At 41.9% G+C, this 21,232-nt stretch overlaps 1 protein-coding gene and 1 long non-coding RNA gene across 13 annotated transcripts in view; one reads left to right on the top strand and one right to left on the bottom strand.

Annotated features, from left to right (window-relative positions):
• Window positions 1–6,877, bottom strand: part of LOC310842548 — a 9,565-nt gene extending 2,688 nt beyond the window's left edge. For 2 of the 4 annotated variants that reach the window (XR_014563195.1, XR_014563196.1), the window contains exon 1: window positions 1,270–1,407. This is a non-coding gene — a long non-coding RNA (uncharacterized lncRNA). Of the gene's footprint in view, window positions 1–851; window positions 969–1,269; window positions 1,408–6,645 lie in introns of those variants that run through there. The other 2 variants (XR_014563197.1, XR_014563194.1) reach the window with 2 other exon arrangements.
• On the top strand, window positions 947–21,232 carry ASB9 (ankyrin repeat and SOCS box containing 9). 9 transcript variants are annotated; one of them, XM_083734581.1, is made up of 9 exons: window positions 947–1,049; window positions 5,514–5,681; window positions 10,896–10,975; window positions 13,487–13,594; window positions 14,175–14,325; window positions 15,381–15,515; window positions 17,514–17,705; window positions 20,468–20,505; window positions 21,057–21,232. In XM_083734581.1, exons 2-9 carry the CDS (start codon window positions 5,588–5,590, stop codon window positions 21,069–21,071), a joined length of 813 nt encoding a protein of 270 aa, XP_083590707.1. In that variant the 5' UTR covers window positions 947–1,049; window positions 5,514–5,587; the 3' UTR covers window positions 21,072–21,232. The 9 variants fall into 9 exon arrangements, with proteins under 9 accessions (XP_083590707.1, XP_083590704.1, XP_083590703.1 ...); XM_083734580.1 differs by lacking the exon at window positions 947–1,049 and adding an exon at window positions 1,199–1,464; XM_083734579.1 differs by lacking the exon at window positions 947–1,049 and adding an exon at window positions 5,198–5,392.

Below are 21,232 nucleotides of genomic sequence, written 5' to 3'. Positions count from 1 at the left end.
CATCGAGGGAACCGCCAGAAGGCCCTCGGCGCTGGACCTCAGAGTCAAAACAATAAGCAGGATGCTGTAGGGGGAATTGAAGAAAGTGCTGTGCTTGCAAGCACCCTATGGGTATCTGGTAGGCCACTTTGAGAATATGATGCTGGACAAGACGGGCCTTGGGTCTGATTCAGCAGAGCATCTCTTATGTTCTTAGCTGCCAGAAATGGCAAGAAATCTTCAGAGAAGACACAGAGTCCTAATAGCCAGGGCTGAGTTTCTGAATGTTTCCAGTGGCAGGCCTTGAGCCTGGAATACATGAGGTAGCAATAGAAGAAGAAAATGCTTCTAAATATGTCTATATCAGCTTTCCAAAATTATTTCTCCTATCCCTAAACATTTGTCAGTAAGCTGGATATGTGACCATTTACCAAGTGGTAGCACAGTGTGCATGTTTAGTAAGCCTGTGTTATCCTGCCAGGTTGTAAAAACAATTTTACCCTACATCAAGTTCAGGAGAGTAACAAAGGGGTCATCTGTAACGTCCTATAAAATGCCTGACACATACTATTGAACAGCAGTGTCACTTTTAAAACAAACAAACAAACAAACAAACAAACAAACAAACAATAACCTATTTTTTATTTTAAAAAAATCTGTATTTATATTTTCTATAACTTAAATTATTCAGACTAGCATACATAAAAAAGATCACTGAACTACACCAAACTAGTCTAAAGGTTTTCCTATTAAGCAACAGTCAATATCTCTCTGTCTAAAGATTTCAAAAGGGTTAGGTGTGTTCCACTGTTTGACATTTTTGAAACAACTTCTTAAATGTTTTGACAGCTTTATTTATAGAGCTACAGTACCTGGATCTTACACACTTATTGGAAGGAACCCAAAGTTGGGATTTGGTATGCATACAGATGACTAGAAGAGTTTGAAAACAGGGGCACTGTTTTACCAGAAATGTGTATCGGCTGGTGCTGCAAAAAGCATAATGAATTCATGAGTCTTAACGAGGCTTTGGAATCAAATCTGAGGTTCTTAGGCAAAAGGAAGCAAAGGTATGAGAGGCATCAGAAAGCTCAGCTCTTTCCAACAGCCTGTGTCTCTGCCAGCTCTACTCCTTTGTCTCAGAAACTGGGAGGGAGGGAAGACTTGCAGGATCATGTGGTTGCAATGTTAAAGGCCTTGCTTCTCCTGGCCCCACCCCAGCCAGCCATGCCCAGCAGGTAGGCCCCTTCAGAGAAGACCTATATCTCAAGAAATCCCCTGAGATCTTACCTACTCCTACTAGATCCCTCATGCACGTCTTTTCAGCATGCTAGCAGCAAGGAGACTGGGAAGAGCAACGGAAGGAAACATGAAGAATATTGCTCCCTAGTGCCTGGCGTGATCTCCTTCCTGCCTTCTTTCCCTGCCCCTTCCCTGCCTCCTTGGAGCTAGAAAGGAAGTGTCTGGGGGACCAAGTGTGAGGAGGTAAGATCCCATGAGCTTTCTTAAGATCTGAACCCTTTATCTTCCGGCTTCCGTTTTGACCCCTTTCAAAGGTGAGTCTCCATCCCACCACAGGCTTGAGACCACCTATTCCATTAGTCTGTTATCTAGTCATGGCCTTGCTTTTTCAAAAGTGGGGCTTCTGCCCGTGTTACTTTCTTATGTAATATTAACCTGAAAGGAAGTCGCCCCCCCGACTATGACTAATTCATTCATTGATTTATGATCCATAGTAAAGGCCTTTTGGTCAAGAACTGAATTTCAGGTTGAAGCTGTTTCCTGGCACCCTTTCTACAAATGAGTAAGCACCTTATGTTGACTTTAGTCCAAAATGCTGGGACATGTTTACACTTGGGTGCTCTTAATTTTTATTTAGGGGGTGCCACCACCTTGACATTGGGTGGCATCCCTCACTCAATCCCATTTGAGTGCGTATGTGTATATTTATTTACGAATGGTGCTTTAAATGGTTTGTATTAAAACAATAGTGTTTGGTGAAACTTCCTAAAAACAAGATTGAAACTGCTCAAATAAAACAGAGTGGTGTACAAAACAGAATGAAAAATTTACAAGAATCTGAATCAATGGGAGGTTCAGGGCAACCATTGGTGTTTAAGAGGAGTTTAGAATATATTATTGTCTCTGCCTCGTGAATTGCGCAAGGGATGGCACCAGTCTGGTGTGGGTTCTGTCCCTGAGAAGACTCTGTCCCACGTTGTCACCGAATGACGATCTGCTGGTTTGGTTCAATGTGTTGCTTTGGGGTCCCTGCACTATAAAGGCCCCTCCCTCCACATACCTCTTCACATTTCTAAGCAGAAATGGAAGGAGGAAGGGGATCGCAATTGCAAACCTTCCGCTGACACATACATGCCCAGTTGAATGTGGGAAATGACACTAAAAGAAACCATTACATTGCTCAATTATGTGGCCAGAGCCGACACTCATGTTTTAGATCCTTCAACTGGAAAGCTGTAGGTTGTTGGGGCAAGGACTTCCTGCCATAATGAGTGTGGTGTGGTATATATCTATTATATATACATACATATCGTGAGGCTAAAGACTGGTATTTTAGTAGTACAACTGGGACCTGCAACAGAATACAGTGGTACCTCGGGTTACATATGCTTCAGGTTACAGACTCCGCTAACCCAGAAATAGTACCTCAGGTTAAGAACTTTGCTTCAGGATGAGAACAGAAATCGCACTGCAGTGGCGCGGCAGCAGAGGGAGGCCCCATTAGCTAAAGTGGTACCTCAGGTTAAGAACAGTTTCAGGTTAAGAACGGACCTCCAGAACGAATTAAGTTCTTAATCTGAGGTACCACTGTAGTGTAGTGTGGAATGTTCCTGTCCATTATTCCAGTCAGTCAGCCATGCCTGTACCCAGGATACTCCATTACCCTCCTCATCCATTTTGCCACCATTCTGACAGCTGATTTGCATGCCATGACAACTGAGCAGGCTCATTAGGCTGTCTTTTGACTCCCCTCCTTTTCAGGGTTCCCTCCCCAGATATTTTCTATTTCTACAAACTTAAGGGCTCCACCAGGCAGTTGATGGTTTCATCTTGTGTATGAGTGGTCCATTTTGCATACAAAACGCTGGCACTTTACACCTGCACCTCAGAATCAGAAGGTATGATGTTCAGAAGCAGAACCTGAATTGTGGAAAATTGCAGCTGCCTTTGATTTGCTGTTTTTTATAGCGAAAAACAGGCACTGTTGAAAAGACTGGATAGCTTTACCTTGAGCATAATGAAAGCAGACATAATGCAACTGTTCCTACATTGCTCTGCCAATTCTCATCATTCAATCCTGATGTATAGCCCCTTCTCCCACTTTAAGTTTACTGTCAGTTATGTGAAATGCGGTCAAAGACCAGACTGTCAGACACATCAATGTGTAGGATTACGGCTGATGTTTCACTCTGGAGGCTAAGAGCTATTCTAACAAATGGAATAATGGCATGAGCTACCTATGCTACTCAGTCCGTTCACATTTTCCGAAAAGAGCTGTTGTGATAGGCTGTGCTTAGTTCCTAAATGAGAAGAGCACTGAGTCACGATTTCTGAAGCCCTTCCAGGTGTGTGGAAGCTTGAATGGGAAAGATATTCTTAAATATTTCAGAGTTGCTGGTTGGGGATAAATACTATTATTTGTATAAATCATTTAACATACTTTAAAATTGAATTAAATTAAGGGACGTGGGTAGCGTGTGGTCTAAACCACAGAGCCTCTAGGGCTTGCTGATAGGAAAGTAGGTGGTTTGAATCCCCACAATGGAGTGAGCTCCTGTTGCTCCGCCCCAGCTCCTGCCAACCTAGCAGTTTGAAAGCACACCAGTGCAAGTAGATAAATAGGTACCGCTGTGGCGGAAAGGTAAACGGCGTTTTTGTGTGCTCTGGCTTCCGTCACGGTGTTCCATTGAGCCAGTAGCGGTTTGGTCATGCTGGCCACATGACCCAGAAAGCTGTTTGTGGACAAACGCCGACTCCCTCAGCCTGAAAGCGAGATGAGCGCCACACGCCATAGTTGCCATTGACTGGACTTAACCATCCAGGGGTCCTTTACCATTTTACCTTACTTTTAAATTAACTGATGATGCTACAGTGTGTTTAGATAACCATTTTTTAAAAATTGAATTCTACCTTTCAATTGTCTCATTAATTATCCACAACACAAAGCCCTGGTTTTTTTTTCTTCAATCATGGTTTCTTCAACACACTAGGAACCATTCCACAAACGAGGAAACAAACCACAACTTATTTCACTGCCCGCCCTACTAGGGTACTGATCGGCCCATTTGAAATTAGAAGTTCGGCGGGTAATTCCCCCCCCCCACTTGTCCAGCTGTGGCTATTACTGACATCAGCTGGCCCCACAGGTGATCCTCACCCCACCCACCCCAGCTCTCTGCCAACCCCAATCTGAATCGCCACTGCCCACATAGGATAAGTGGTTTTATCTGTACTTTAATAATAGTAGTAATAATAACAAACTGCCAAAAGAAGAACACAGGATCCTCATACACTGCAGTCACCGCTGTCTTATAATATGCCAGTCTCCTCTTTTTTCCCTTGCTCAGTGAGCCTTAGAGAGGCTCATGAGTGGTTGTTGCTCCTCTCTGTTTTCATTTAATTATAGTTGGGGATTTGCCAGCCATTTTTCCTTGAAGGGCCACTAAGTTAATAAGTTTCTATTCAGGTAAAAAATATATGCAAACTACCAAGTGTAATATTAAGTCCCTAAACAGAAACGGATGGATGGGGGGTGTGGGTGTGGGTGAATAGAATAGTTATTCTAACTGGCGTGTTGGTTTGAATGGGGTTTTGCTTTGTTTACCCTTCATCATGTGTCGTCTTGAGTTCATCCGCGGTCAGGATATTAAAATGAAATAAAGAAGATCTGCCTAACACTGTGCTTTTTCATGCCATAGAGAGTATAAAGGAGCAGTTGGAAACAGCTCTCCAAACATGTGGTTTTAATATTCTTGTGGTATGTGGTGCAAAAACTTCTGTGCAGAAAGGATTCAGCTTGCCATTTCTGCGTGTAGTCATGCTCTTTTTGAATGCCTGTGATGGTATGTCTAAAAACAAATTAATTTGTGCCTTGTGATAAAGGCATTGCAGACAGCGTTACCCCCCCCCCCCCTTTTCTCCCTTTCTCTGTTATAAATCCCCTGAAGGCACAGTTTGCTGAGCTAGTAAAACTGGCTCTTTCTGTCTTGTTTTTTTGGCAACTGAGAAGTTCCTTTCTTATAAAAACAGAAGGCAAACTCGCTGATTGGACATGGTCCTGGAAAGGATATGACATCAGCCACATCCCTCACTTTGTTCTCTGTGCCCGAAATCTTCATGTACTTTTTAACCCAGTCAATGAAGAGGTGTTCTGTTAAGCTGGAGTGCCCAGGTATTTGGGTTCCTGTAAACCTGATGCTAGCACTGAAGCCTTGGTCTTCTGCAAAATGTTCTTCACTTGCATACACACTGCTTAATAAATGACTCATAGAACTTGGGATTTTTTTTAACAGGCGAGATGGAATTTGAACTCTTATGAGCTCAGCTGTGAAGTGAAATCACAGTAGCCAGACTGTCCAGTGTTGCAATGGATGTGAAAGGGGCAAATGCGAACGCTGGCATATCCCAGAGATCAGAAAGCCAGTCTCATCCAACATACCTACCTAATCTACTGATGGGAGGTAAGTAATAATGCTGTATTTACAAAAGGGAAGGAAAGAGATTGTTTCAAAGTGGAGGTGGAAGGATCGTAGCTGCGCAATGAGAGTTAATGTATAGAATTATGTCTTTAGAACATTTCTACACCATCTTTCAGAATAGTTTAGCAATGCAAATAAAAAACAATAAAATGCAGCAAAAAGCAAATGTAAATGTGAAAAGCACCACAGTGCTTAAAATAACAGAGTGATCTATGTAACAAGCATTTTAAAAGCATATGGGAGGCAGTTAAAAAGCCTAGATGAATGGAAAAGTGAAGGTGTTATCAGTCTAACTTGCGACTTGTTTTGAACAATTGCCACCAGATGTGAGCAAGTATACAATAAGTTAAGATAACTAGCAAACTGCTTTCGCTAGCATTTTTTTAAAAAAATATATAGAACATTTGGCATTTGTGATAAAGAATAGTTCTTTCGCAGTTAGATGAATCGATATTTGCTTTTGTTGTTGATTTAGAAACTGATTTAACAATACAGCATGTGAGCTGAACATGCTGCCACAATGAATGAGTGTGTATTTATGCTTAGAAGCATGCGGGTTGAAGATACATATAGACATTTGCTTTATAAACATTCCTGTTTTACCAGATCTATTTTTATTAAGATATATATATTATAATATTGTAACTGTCAGGAGTAGCTGATGTGGTGGGGCAGTGCCATGTCACTGCCTTCCCAAGAGAAGTGTTGTTGCTGCTACTACTTACTGGGACAACGTGACGCTAGGGTAGATAGAAGTGAGGTTGAGACTCTATAGGTGTATACGGGAGGTGTTGCTGGATTTGTTCTACCAGAGTGACTCTGCAACCCTGGCTTCACCAACCCTTCCACCTGTGCCCCAACCCCATCCTGGTAAACAGAAGTGACACTATGTGCATATAGAGTAGGGCCCACCTGCACTATAGATTTAAAGCAAGTACAGTGGTACCTTGGTTGTTGAATGGCTTGGCTCCCGAACAAATCGGCTCCCAAACGCCGCAAACCCAGAAGTGAGTGTTCCTGTTTGTGAACGTTTTTTGGAAGCTGAATGTCCGACATGGCTTCCGCGACTTCAGATTGAGTGCAGGAAGCTCCTGCAGCCAATCGGAAGCCGCGCCTTGGTTTTCGAACTGTTCTGGGAGTCGAATGGACTTCCAGAACGGATTACGTTCGACAACCAAGGTACCACTGTAGTGGCTTCCCCCGAAGAATCCTGGGAACTATAGTTTGTTTAGAGAGTTGTTATGAGACCCACCTCCAAATTCTCCTAACAGAACTACAATTCCCAGAGTTTTCCGGGACCAGGAATTGTGTAGTGTAGATGGAGGCCTACTTCTGTTACCCTCAATATTCAGTTTAGTGGAAGAACGAGATCCACATTGCTTATTTGATCTCCAAGTGCCATAGCAATATACATTTTTTCCCCTTTTAATTCATCTGTCATTATTTTAAGTCTGTTCTCTGAGACTTAATTTAGATATAGCTTTTATTTATTACATTTGTACCCTGTCTACAAGCTCAGTTTTATTTTTTTAAATCTAGTCATGTGAGGTAGAACAGGATGAGAAGACTGGGTACTTTGCCAAATGCCAACTAAGGAATTTCATGGCCGAGGGCAACGCTGTGCATTACAGTCAGTGCAGGAAACACTGGTGTTAACATCAGCATTTCACGCAGCAAATATGCAAATTGCGGCTAGGCATGTACATGTCTCTTTAAACAACCACATGCATGTGTATGGGAAATGAGGATTCCTGGATGCACATACACAATGCTTTGTGGCATCTGCGGTGCATGCATTTTTTGCAGGGAAGTCCAGTGTAACCAGGGTGTTTTCCTGGAGCAAATGTAACAGGGGAGCTTCCCTGAGTGAGGATTGGAACCTGGCTATCTCACATCTTAAGGCAAACAGTTTGGCTGCTGTACCACACTGCCTGTTATGTTTATGGAGGACTGGTGTACAAATTGCAGCGGCAATCATGTTTTCCACAGTTGCACCAGAAATCCTAGAGGGAATCATAAAATGGCGTGGGAGGGTCAGAACAGCATGTGGGGGTGGCGAGGACAAGATCATTCTGTCTGGCAGGCAGCAGTGCATCGATGGAACATTCATGCAACATTCAACTCCACCCAGTAAATTCATTTCAAATATTTGATCAACGAATTGAGAAAATCATACATTGCAGCCTTCTCCTGCAGGTGGAGAATTACAAGCCTGAATGCTCCCCACTCTAAAAACAACCCACCCTTGTCCATGAAAAACTAGCATATCAAAGAGAAGAGTTATGGCCAGGCTTTCTCTCTGATGTAGAAGCTTTCTTTATGCAGGAAGTTTATGGCATAGGGAAACATTTAAACATTCAGAATTCCACCCTACATTCTGAAATGGAAAATGTGACGCCTCCTCATACTGAGTGGGACCATTGGTCCATAGAACTCAGTACTCCACGGGTGAGGAACCTGTCGCCTTCCAGATGTTGCTGAACTACAGCTTCCATCATCCCTGGCCATTGGCTGTGCTGGCTGCAGCTGATGGGAGCTGGAGTCCAATGATATCTGGAGGGTCACAGTCTACTCTAACTAGCAGGATGTTTTCTGAGCGCCTGGAAGAGGCCTGTCCCATCACTTGGCACTTGCACATTTAGCTGACATTGAATTTGGGACCTTGCAAGGCATGATGTGATCTACCACTTAGCTACGGTCTTCCTTGGGTACAGTCTCACGAGGGTTCTATTACATGATGTTCTGCAGATACAGATTGGATCATAGCTGGCTGTAACCTTGGAAAATCCTTCACGGCAGACAAGTAATTCTGTTTGCATTTTCCTTTTAGTTTCCCTGTTGATCTGTTGGGGGAGGTGGTGATTTTTACATGGATAAGACACAGAGACATTGGTGCTGAGTTCAGGATAACATATTATTTTTCAGGATGTTAAAAACAAACTGCTGATGTAGCTACTTAAGAAAAAGTGCCCAGGGCTTACAAAATTTAATCAACTTATTCAACTATGATATGCAAGTAACAGCAGCAAAATAGGGAGAAGTGTTCCCCAAATTAAGCAAGTTCAGCTCCCATTTAGAAAGTAAAAGTTTTGTTTCAATGATTTTGTCTGAGCTAGTGTTACCACTGTGGTCTCATGATTGCTATTATTGCATAGTCAAACGTTATTGAAACCTTTGAACAGTTGGACTCCAAGCATAGTCTTTATGCTCTTCTGATTCTGATCAGTTGCGCAATACTGTTGATTTTATCATCTACCTTGTATAGGTAATGCAACAGGTGAGCTCTATCCTCATTAGAGGCAACCTACTTCTCTTTGAGGATAGGGCAGAGGATGGTGGCCTGGACCTACCGCAATGCATCAAAATAGACCGCCAGCAAGTCCGACACCCATAGCATGTAATAACATAGTCCTCTGGTAACTGGCACCAGGTGATACCACCCAGGTGGCTAGATATATATAATCTAAGGACTACGTCAGTGGATCATCCTGTAGGTATCATATTCTAATGTTAAACCATTCATAATTTTAAAAATAAAATATTCATTTGATGTTTTTCATGTCTATGGCTAAAAGCTGGAAATTAAGATTTAGGTATGGGCCAGTAGATCAATTCATCTAAACTCCCCTCACTAATGTGTCACAGATTAAGGTACATCACAATGAAATGGTGTAGTTCAAATGTGTAGAGTGCTACAGTGCAACCCTATGCATGTCCAATAGAGTTTACTCCCAGGTAAGTGATAGAGAATTGCAACTTTGCTCTTGCAATGTTGGGATTTTGGTTCAGATTCCCCATGAACACCACTGATTACTTCGAACCAGTCACTGGCTGTGTTTACACATAATGCTAAGCCATACTTTGTTCAACAAACCATGAGTCATGTCACAAGCAAGTGAACAAGCAAGCCATGCCTTCTTTTCTCCAAATTTTGGCTTGTTTTCCAGCTACTCTTGCCTTGTGCCGTTTTAGCTTTACAAGTGTCAGGGGTGAGGAGAACAGACTCACCATGGTTCAGCAAGGCTGTTGGGTTCAGACGTGACACCAAACCATAGTAAAAACAAGGCAGAGTTCATAAGTCAACAACCAGTTATGGGGGTTTTTTGGCGGAAAACAAACTGTTATTATTTGACTGGGATGGGTTTGGACATTCAAACAAACCACAGTTAGGGTAAACAAGCCATGGCTTAATATTGTATGTGAACCAGGACACTTTGCCTCAGTCTAACCTCAGAGGTTGTTGCAATGATATAAGCATAAATGTGATTGGCCTGGAAGAGTTCTTGTCAATGAGAATGAGCAGAACTGAAAGAAAAGTATGAGGGCATGGATGAGATAAAAAAATGGAAAGGAGTAAAAAATAGTTAAGGAACAAGTTATTGAGAGGGTATTTTGATACCTTTTCAGGTTTCACTGTTTTGCTGAGCTGTGTTTCCAGTGAGCCATTATTGAGGATTTATGTTTGTTTAGCTGTTTGGTTAATGATCTGTGACAAAACATGGAAGAAGGAGTCTCCTCTCACAGATTAGGTACTGCAGCATCTTTATTATCAAATTGAGCAGAAAACCATATATTGCCAGCAGCTGGACCTTCTCTCGTGATCACATTCTGAATGGTATATCAGTCTCTAAATCATTCCAGAATGTACCAATTGCTGCTGCTGCTGTTGTTATTAAACAATCAAAGCGCATGCTGTCCTTATTCTGTGGAGTTTACCAGCTAAAATCTGACCCAGGAGAAATAACAGAGGAAGGGAAGTAAAAACAGTATAGGCAGGCACACCTGGCATAATCTGTTGTTCTGCCTATCGGGTAATGCAAACAAGGAGAGTATATCAAGGTAGTATATATCTGGATACTAGCCAAGCATCATCATTGAAGAGGAAAAGAAAGGAAAAGACATGCCAATGGATGCGTTATGACACTGACTTTTTATCTGTTTCTCTAGCATGCAACAGTTTGGTCTTCCCTCGAAGTTCATTGCCTTGAGATCAGGTTGACAGGTTGGGTAATAAAATACAATTGCTTTTGCTCACTGAAGCAAGGATGAAGTAATCACATTTAAACACATGGATATCGCTTAACCTTTAAGAATCCTTTTAGACAGTGCCGGATTTACTGAGCTACTTTCCCCAAACCAAGAGTAGATAACTTCATTTAATCACATTCTTAAGCCTTGTTTCCCCTCTTAATGCAGATTTTGTTTCTGACTGGTCTCCTTTGCATGAAGCTTCCATTCATGGGCGGCTGCTTGCTCTGAAGAAACTCATCCATCAGGTACTGCACCATTAGGGAGATAAACATTGAATTTGCCTTGCTCATTAAGCCTCTATTTGAAGGCACACTCCATTTTATGCAGTAAGGTAGCAAAGGTTTGACATATGTGTTGACCTGAAGGAGAACTAAAATGTAATGTTTTCAGAAAATGGTAGTCTTGTGAGCTATTCAAAACCAAAACTAAAACAAAAACAAAAACAAAGCACCCCAAGAGTTGAGAGTTGGAAAGGGAAGAGTTCCTTTCAGTTGTTCTTTGTAGGAAGAATGGTGATTATCTATCTCACTTTTGCATAAGTCCACTAATGACAGCGGGAGCTTTCTGGAAGCTACATGTTAATGTTGACTAAGTGGGCTGAAAAAAAAGAATCATATATAAACATGTAACATAGCTTAAGAGGAACACTATGCATGAATCCCATTAAGAAAGTTGTATTGAAGGCAAAAGGAAGGATATCATTGAATGGACCAGACCAGTAGCAGCTGGTGAGGTGGAGCAGCACTGCTCACTCGACTTCCCATGTGGAGGTCACTGCCAATAACAGATGAGGCAGTTGAGCAGGTGAGGCAGTGGTGACGCTGGCGTGGTGCAGATGCAGCAGCAGAGCCAGTCCAACACTTCTCCTCCTGCAACCATGCTGACCTCTCTGCCACCTCAACACACCCTTGATTATCGGTAGCAACCTGTTTTGGGAAGCCAGGTGAGTGACACTCTGCCCCACTAGCTGGTACTGGAACAGACTGCCTTGGAAGGCAGTGGATCCTCCTTTGTTCAGAGTTTTTTTTTTTTAGTGGAGGCCTGTAGGCCATCTACCAGGGATGCTGTGACAGTTGTTTGCTGCATTGGCAGGGAGGTGGGCTACATGGCCTTTGAGGTTATTTCCAATTCTGTGAACAGGGATGCTTCCATATGAGCACTTCTTTCTGTGTCCACTCACTTTTTTAATAGGCACCCATGTTGTTATTAACTGTTGCAGTCTAGTATTTGATGGGTAAACCTCCCAAGTTTTTGCACCCTCAATTTATAGTGATTATTTTGCAATAAGATGCAGTTGCAGCATCAGCTTGTCCAGGGTGAGCAGGTGAAATGCTATTACGGTATTTCGGGGCTCCGGTGCCTTTGAACTGAACACTCTCTCTTTGCAAGTTCAGTCCATTTTATTGATGAACTTTTTATTGCTTTTGATCCAGGCCTAGGGGCGAGTAGTTAATAAGCCTGCAATAGACCCTATCTAATTCCCCCGGTGTTTGTTTCACTTTCCAGGATTGTAGCAGGATGTGGGGCAGAGTTTTACAGTGCAATTCTAACCATGTCAGAAATCAGTCCTATTGAGTGCCATGGGATTTGCTGTCAAGTTAGGATGGTAGCCATACTTAACTGATTTCCTCTCACTTCCTTTTTCTCATTTTTAAATGTTGAAACTTAATTTCTTTTTATAATGCCATTTTACTGATTGAAAAAGAAAAGAGAAAACAATGAGAGGGTATCACCCCCACCACTCTGGAAAAGAAACGGACATTGCGGAAATTTACAAAGGCTATTTAGATCAGAGCCCAGATCAACAAGCTGAAACTGCAAACAGGAGGCTTGTCATTAGCATCGGGATGAACCTTCCTGAGTGGAATTTACTTGTAAATAGGCATTGCAAAAGGAACATGGGTGTGGGGAATGGCACTGCTGACTAATGCAGTAGTATATTAACAACAGCTGTGCAGAGTCTCTGAACCTTGCAATGTAGTTCTCCAACCAAAGAATGTGAATATGAATGTGTTAGATGAAAGAGTGCAATTCTATATTTATAAAATGCATCCTGTTAGGGGGAAATTGCTTACAGAAATGTATATGTAGCTGACACTGCATATAAAAATGTGTTTATTAGGAGAAATTTGCACGAAAATGCTGGTGGTTTTTTGTGAAAATTAAAAAATAAATAAAATCCCACATTGCTGCAGAAATGTCGAGCACTGAATTTAAGATCTGAAAAACGGATATAATGAGAGAACAAGCTGACAGATTTGTCCATCACTAGCTACCAGTCAGTGTCTGGAATACTGAACTAAATGGACCATTGGTCTGAGGCAGTGTCCTATGTTCCTATGTTCTCATTTTCAGTTTTTTAATAATGGTGGATTAGCAAAAAGGCCCCTACAATTTCTAAGGAAACTGGGAATAGACAGATAGGGAAGCAAGACATCTGCATTCTGCAGATGCAACATTGTTGAAGTTAGTTTGCATATCAAGAATAACCCTTGAGTGAACCAATCATTCCTCACGTCAGTGGGACTTACGCAACTGAAGCAACAATCGCTACCGTCTCTGAGACCAAGGGTGCGCCCAGTGCTTAGGACTGTGATGCTATACACAACACTTACCTCATTTAATTTAAATTAATGGGACTTGCTTCTGAGTAGTAGTGAATGGACTTGCACTGCTGGCAACATAAAACATTTCAGATTCATGTGGTAATGCAGGGATCAGCCTCTAATTATCCTTTCTTTTCTTTTTTAAATCAGGGAAGTAGTGTGAATCTTGTGACGGCAGATTGTGTGTCTCCTCTTCACGAAGCTTGCTTAGGGGGACATTCTGCCTGTGCCAGTGTCTTGTTAAAACACGGGGCCAATGTGAGTAACTTGAAGATGTCTAGGATTTGGGTGCATGCAGAAATAAGATGCCCTGATAGCTCAAGAAAGTGAGCCATGCCACGGCACTACTTTCTCATTGTCACTGACCAATCTGTGGTTGGGAAAAAATCCTTTCCAATCACCGCCAGGACAATCTATTAAGAATAGAATAAATATTCTAGAATTGCATATGCTATGTGCAAGGTTGTTGCTGCTGACTGACTGCAGTAATTTGTTTATAGAAAAGAAGGCCAGGGGCTGGAATCTCTCTGAAAGTCATTGCCCCTGATCTTGGCTGGATGGGAACAGGGTGTGAGCAAACCACATTCTGATAATGCTCCAAAGCGCTTTGTTATCAACATTCTTAGGACTGTGTCTTAGCACTGAAAACAACAAGAAGGTCTCAAATTGAAATCTAGGTGGTATATGCTTATTTTTGGCTGATGAAAATGTCATGCTTAATGCCATCAAAATGACTTAAGGTGGGGTGGTTAGTAAATATTCACTTGTATGGCTGTTTTCCCAATGTTTGTTCCACCGCTTTAGGCAACAGCTACATTGCTGGCTCTTTTCCTTTAAGGTGAACATGGCTACCATTGACTGGAACACCCCTTTGTTCAATGCTTGTGTCAGTGGCAGTGTAGACTGCTTAAACCTGTTACTGCAGCATGGAGCCAGTCCTCATGCCGTGTGCGATCTGGCATCACCTATCCACGAAGCTGCTAAGCGAGGTAAATGTCAGCAGATGTGCCTTTATGCCAACACAATCTTTGCATCCATTGATTCATTTGAATGCATGGGTTGCAGATAAACCACCTGTGATGTGTATGTATGTGTCAGGGAACTGCCATCAGAACGAGAGACGGAGGCAGGGCCACCCAGCGATGCCAGAGAGGGGACGAGCAGGGGGGAAGGATTTCAACGTAACACCCATAGAGAAGAGAGGGAGATGGAGGAATTGGTGACAGGGCTCCAAGAACCTTCCCCCGACGATAGTGGAGAGAGCGCTGGGACGCCCCTGCCTTCCCCTTACTTGCGCAGACGCGTTCCGCGCAGAGAACATAGGAGGAGACTCGGGGTCAAACAGCTTTTATGCTGGAAGAGGTTCAAGAGACGCCCACTCTCGGATTCTGCAAGTGACTAACAGGTCACGGAGGGCGAGCTCCGACCCTGGGCATGGTTGGGGCAAGCAAGCTAACTGAACTGAAGTAAGGTTACGCACGAGTAACCCCTAACAACCATTATAGTATGTTTAATCAAACCACGGTTTATGCAGCAGGTTTGTTTTTACTAACCAGCATCAACCACAGTGCAGGGTTTGGGTGACACGCCTAACTGCAGTTAATCTGAAACAGAAAGTGATTCCAATCACTACCTCACAGATGCACCAAAGGAGGGAGGGGAGGGTGCAAGTCCAGGAAGAGAGTAGGCTTATTACCATAATGATAAACGATGGTTTAGTGTTATCACGGAGCACAACTTCTATCACCCTGACTTTCTAAGAGGGCTAGCCCTGTTTTCTTGGGGTGGTTAGGAAATAAGATAATGCGGGTAACAATGTTTGTTTGAATTTCATTGTACAGAAGCAGCAACCGTTGATCCCACCAAATAGGTTCATTAAAATTTGGCAGAAAAAGAAACCTTAATGCTAGAGACAAAGAGAGTGGATGAAACTGGAATTTTTTTGAAAAGACAGCAAAGCCTTGCTGATTTCTATCACGGCTACAAAGTTTTAGTCATCAGGTTGGTTTTGATACGACTTATAAACTGCCTGTAATCCTTTAAGGTCATACCAAATGTGTGGAAGCCCTTGTGTCCCATGGAGTCAATATTGATCACAACATAAAGCATCTTGGTACTCCACTCTACGTCGCTTGTGAGAGCCAGCAAGAGGACTGTGTCAAAAAATTACTTGAGTCAGGTAATTTTTAAAATGTTATATCTTGCATCAGGGGTAGGCAACATGGTGTCTTCAGACATTGTGGACTACAGCTCCAGTTATCCATGACCTTTGGCCACACTGGCTGGGGCTGATGGGAATTGTAGTTTAAAACATCTGGAGAGCACCATGTTGGCTACCTTTGACTTGTAATCCAATAGCAAACTCCCTCTTCAAAGATGGATCCTTATGAAGCCAAAATGACATCATCCACACACAAAAGAAAGGTTATGAGCCAGCCTGGGGAGATCTGCAATAATAATAATAATAATAATAATAATAATAATAATAATAATAATATGCTGCCCATCTGACTCGGCAGCTCCCAACAAAATACTAAAAACACAATAAAACATCAACCATTAAAAACTTCCCTGAACAGGGCTGCCTTCAGATGTCTTCTAAAAGTTAAATAGTTGTTTATTAGTTTATCTGCTTGACATCTGATGGGAGGGCGTTCTGCAGGGTGAATTCCACTATCGAGAAGGCCTTCTGCCTGGACCTCTCAGTATCTGGGTTGGATAATGAAGGTGGAGTCGCTCCTTCAGGTATACAGGTATATAATAGTTTTTAGAAAACCTAAGCAGAGGGAGGGAATCCCCAAAACAGCAAGGGAATTCCCCACCCCCAAAAGGGAAATAACAGTGATGCAATAATTTTGCCTGCAGAATTTGTAAGGTGTTAACAGATCCCAGGGTATCACTTTGGACAGCAGCCACTGAAATAAATAAGCTCATATTTTAACAAGTTAGATCCACCACAACAAGGTTCTCCTTACTCAGAGGTGGCCGTGGCCGATGCAAACACAAAACCACCAATGCTCATAGGCCCCTTCTCGAACCTGTCCACCCCATCATAGCAATACAGGAAGCTCCCTTATATGAACCAGATCTTTTGTCTATCTAGCTCTGTTTGTCTCAGTATAGACTGGCAGTGGTTGGGGTTTCAGTCAGATGCCTCCCAACCCGATGTGGAGATGCTGGGGACTGAACCTGGGACCTTTTGCATGTGAAACCTACTGAGCCTCAGTCTCTCCTCAAATCAGGAGTACAGAGGGTATTCTCCTTGCACTGATTGCACTAAAATTGCAGATTTACTTAAGGCCACTAGGAACGTACCATACCCTTGTAGCAGGGGTGAGAAGCCTGCTAAACTCCAAATCCTATCAGCCCCAGCCAGCATGGCCAATGATTAGGAATAATGGAAGTTTTAGTGCAGCTTCATCTCTCTCTCTCTCTCTCTCTCTCTCTCTCTCTCTCTCTCTGTGTGTGTGTGTGTGTGTGTGAGAGAGTCTGTCAGTCTGTCTGTCCCCTAGTGGTGGTGGGGAGTGCACAGGTTCCTGCCTTACAGTAGAATAACATATACAGTCAAACCTTGGTTGTCGAACGTAATCCATACTGGAAGACCGTTTGACTTCTGAAATATTCGGCAACCGAGGTACGGCTTCTGATTGGTTGCAAGAGCTTCTTGCACTCAAGTGGAAGCCACGCAGGACATTTGAGTTGCCGAACTGAGAGATTCACACCTAATGAAACCAGAGTGAGTACCTCAAGTTTGGCTAAACTGTAACAAAAAGTGAACTTTGCCTTGTAGCTTTCTACAGTTTGCTCTGTGTTCTCCTGCCAACTCAAACACCTGCCTGAGACAACCTACGTGGGTTGAAATATTTGCTTGTTAGGTTAATTGTCAAGAACACTGGGACCTGTACTGTGCAAAGGCATCAATCATTCTTTGTGAACATCCCCAAATCCTTTCATGCGTGTTCAGTTTCCACGTTGCTTTGGCTGCAAGCCAAAGTCCGTGAACAGGCTTGAAGCCAGTTGAAATTTAAACTAAAATAACCCCAACAACTAATGTGCATATATAGGAGGAGATTGTGTGAGCCTTAAATGATCCTTAAACTGACCAGAGGTAATAAAGAATATGGGGAACTGCAGCTTTTGCTAGTTTTAACTTTTTCCTTTCCTTTTCTCCCTCCAGGAGCGAGTGCAAATACTGGGAAAGGACTGAATTCCCCTCTCCACATGGCTGCTCAGACCTCCAATGCTAACTTAGTGCATTTACTTATTGAGTTTGGAGCAGACATCGGGGCTGTGAATGCCGAGGGCAAAAAGCCAACAGACCTGGTTCCTCCAAACAACACGCTAGTGCAGACACTGCTGCAGAGAGAAGGTGCCTATTAATCTTGGTTTCATTCAAATTCAAAGTATTTAAGGGTGCTGAATCAAGCTTTGAAAAGGACACACTCTCTTTCTCTCTCTCTTCTCCCACCACATTGTTAATTATACTTGTTAATCTGAGCTAAATAATAAAAAAAAACCTTGCAGATAACTCAACTTGGTTACAACAACTGATGCCACAATGTGACCCTGAAGTTATGTTAGGGAGTACACATGGCGATAGCTACGCATTCAAGGGCATCTTTGTAGGATCCAGGTCTCAGAGGAAAGGAGAACTGTGTGTTCTTGTAACTCCGAAACCTTGGTTTTTATCCTTGTTACACTTTGCGATTTTTGTTCAAAGACTAGTATCCACGCCCGGATTTCTTGGTATGAAACAGAAATAAGTTGGGTGGGAAAGTGCTCCAAGAAGGGAAAAAAGTAGGATGTACCGCCAATATGCATCATCTGGTGTGACAATAGCATGTGAATGCTTTGATAGCAGGTTCCCTTCTGTTACGCACTTCTTTTCAGCAAATTTATACCCATCAAAATAGACTCGATTTTCTTGTGCATATGTGGTTCATCATCATCATCATCATCATCATTATTATTATTATTATTATTTGATACTATTTGTTGCATTGAAAAAATACAGCAGATAGTGTAAAAGAAAAACAGACCAGTGGGACTGTATTGTTTCAGATCTGTAAACAAATTTGGGGACCCTCCTTATCACACAAAATTAATATTTCCTTTTGCATATTTCCTGATGAGCATAAAACTAATTCATATTGATCGTGCTTGTTATGTTTTCCAGGATAGGAGACTGTAAGCTCAGTCTGACTCTTTATGCAAATATTTATATCTACGTCTACACACTTAGACACACATATTCACTTAGATCAAAATGTTATATACAGACACTAGGGGATATGCATTGTATGATATAAATCAGGCATAGGCAAACTCGGCCTTCCAGAATTTTTGGGACTACAACTCCCATAATCCCTGACCATTGGTCCTGTTAGCTAGGGATGATGGGAGTTGTAGTCCCAAAAACATCTGGAGGGCCGAGTTTGCCTATGCCTGATATAAATGATGGTGGGTTGGTGTTTTTTTGTAACGCTAGTGTAAATGTCTCATATGAAGCCATAGAAGGTTTGCTGTATAGGCCTGATGTACTACAGTAGACTATTCCTGCCAACATAGTTGCATCTGTGTGGAATCATTTCAAGGGATAAATAAAAGATGAAATATGTATATAGCCTAACTCTTGCTATCTATGTATAGTTATTATACTATTGTGAAATGTTTTGAAGGCCGCAAGTATGAATCTCACTGAGGAAAGGCTTTTAAAAGCTCTGTTGCCATATTTAATTACCATGTTTTGTAAGAAAATACGACGTTCATCTTGCAGTTGGCAGATAAATAACATAGCTGCTAATGAGAGCTAAATAGTGGATATGAATGACTGTGCTCAGTTCCGTTAAATCATAATGAGATGTTTGACTTCAGTGTGGCAGCTCTAACATTTCTGTTGCAACACACATCATTCATTCATTCAAACAAACAAACAAACAAACAAACAAACAAACAAACAAACAAGCATCGTTCTTTTCCACGTATAATCTTGGATAGAGTTGGCTTTCCTCTGGGTTATCACAAACTGGCACAATAAGAAACTGGTTATTGGATGATATGACATTCCATCTAGAATTAGTGATATAATATATGCCAAGCATTTTGAACATTTGAAATGGGCTGTACCAGGGCTGGATTTAGGTTTGATGAAGCCCTAAGCTACTGAAGGTAATGGGACCCTTTATATGTCCAGCTGTCCTTTGTCAACAACGAATTGTCGCTGTTTTTTGTGTTGAATATATGCTATATGGTAATTTATAGACCTAATAGGTATCTAAAGCCATTTGCACATGACAAAATATGTATTTTATCAAAGTAATTGTTGAACTGAAATACAATTAAGAAGTATATTAATAGTGAAATAAAATTAAGAAGTCTATTAATAGTGAATTAATTGTTAAGTTCTAACTTAAAATGATTTTTTATTCACAACAAACTTAATAATGCAAACACATTTACATATATTTTGGAAATGTACATCCAGGGTTTTTTCCTTTAATTTTTTGGGGGGCGCCCAACAGAGTGGGGCCCTAAGCTATAGCTTGTTTAGCTTATACGTAAATCCAGCACTGGGCTGTATGTAAATAAGTATTTTGATTTATTTTTATTTTTTTTAAAAATCATTGGAAAATCTCTATACTGTGCTCACATCCAGTTTGTGCATGCTACTCTATGCGGGGTGTCAGGGCCGAGAGAGATAACTTCTTGTTCCCATCAAATTCATTTTTTGACTTTATATCAGAGGGGAGACCCCTGCAAGCACTAATGTAGCTGAGGGATAAATTTAGGGGGTTTTTGCTGACAAAAGCTGCTTCCACACTGAGCATTTGCTCTGCATGATCTCATAATCAAGAGATAATCCTTCATTTTTTCCCCCTATTCAGCTTTGAGGTTGTCCCCCCCTCCCCCAAAGTTCAGAAAATCTTACCCTTTTAACCCAATTAACTTCCTGTGTATTTCCCCCAGGAGATCTGTTATTCAGTTGCTTTCCTGGATGGTTTTGAGCTGTGCAGAACTTGCACTAGCAACTTCTTGTTCTATAGACTATCTCTCCTGTCTAGAAATCAGCACTATCACTCTGACCTTCTCCTTTGTATCTATTTTTCTCTCTCCCTCCACCCTGCCCTGCAGTTTCAGCAAGGGGAGAAAAGGATTGCAAATTCATTGAGGTAAAGGCAGTATTTAACTCTTTTCCACAGATAATGGTCAAGGATGAAATCCCACTACTATCACCATTTGGGGCTGGAGAAAGTAGAATGGCCCACTTAGCTAAAATCAATGTTATTCCAGAGGACTGCTATTTCACTTTCATCTTAAAGCCGTATAGCAATAATTGGTTGCTGTAAATTCCCCCCCCCCCAAGATTATAGACCCAAAGATTACAGACAATCAAATCTATTTTTATATTATTTCATTGCCCATTTAGCAATAGCCTTCGTAATACAGTCAATTGCTTTGTTTGTCTTTGTTTCAGCCCATATTTCTCTTATGCAGTAATTTGCTTTTGACCTTGAACAATATATCTCAATTTGGAAAAAGTCAAACACAAGAATTTCTTGAAGCTTTCAGGTGCACTGTGAGAGCAGAGAACTCAAAGCTGTTTTGTTTCAGTGCAGCTCCTCCGGGTCTCTTGTGATGCAGCTGCAGACGGTGTTTTGTGGGAAAGTGTTATGAAGTCAATAATACCTTGCTTGTATCTTCGGCCTCTTTCCCTCTCCAGGGCCCTTCTCCTTGATGCAGTTGTGCCGCCTTTGCATACGGAAGTCCTTGGGATGCAAACAGCGACAGAGAATGAGTGAACTTCTGCTACCAGATGAGCTGAAACGGTTTCTGTTGTACCTTTAAGTGTTTTGTTTTGCCTGATGGGTTATTAAAGTGTTGTTTCTTATCCAGGCA

The sequence above is a fragment of the Podarcis gaigeae genome (assembly GCF_964106915.1).
Source record: "Podarcis gaigeae genome assembly, chromosome: 4".
NCBI lineage: Eukaryota > Metazoa > Chordata > Lepidosauria > Squamata > Lacertidae > Podarcis > Podarcis gaigeae.
Note: the sequence above shows the minus strand (reverse complement) of the source record. Positions and strands in the feature narration are given on the sequence as shown.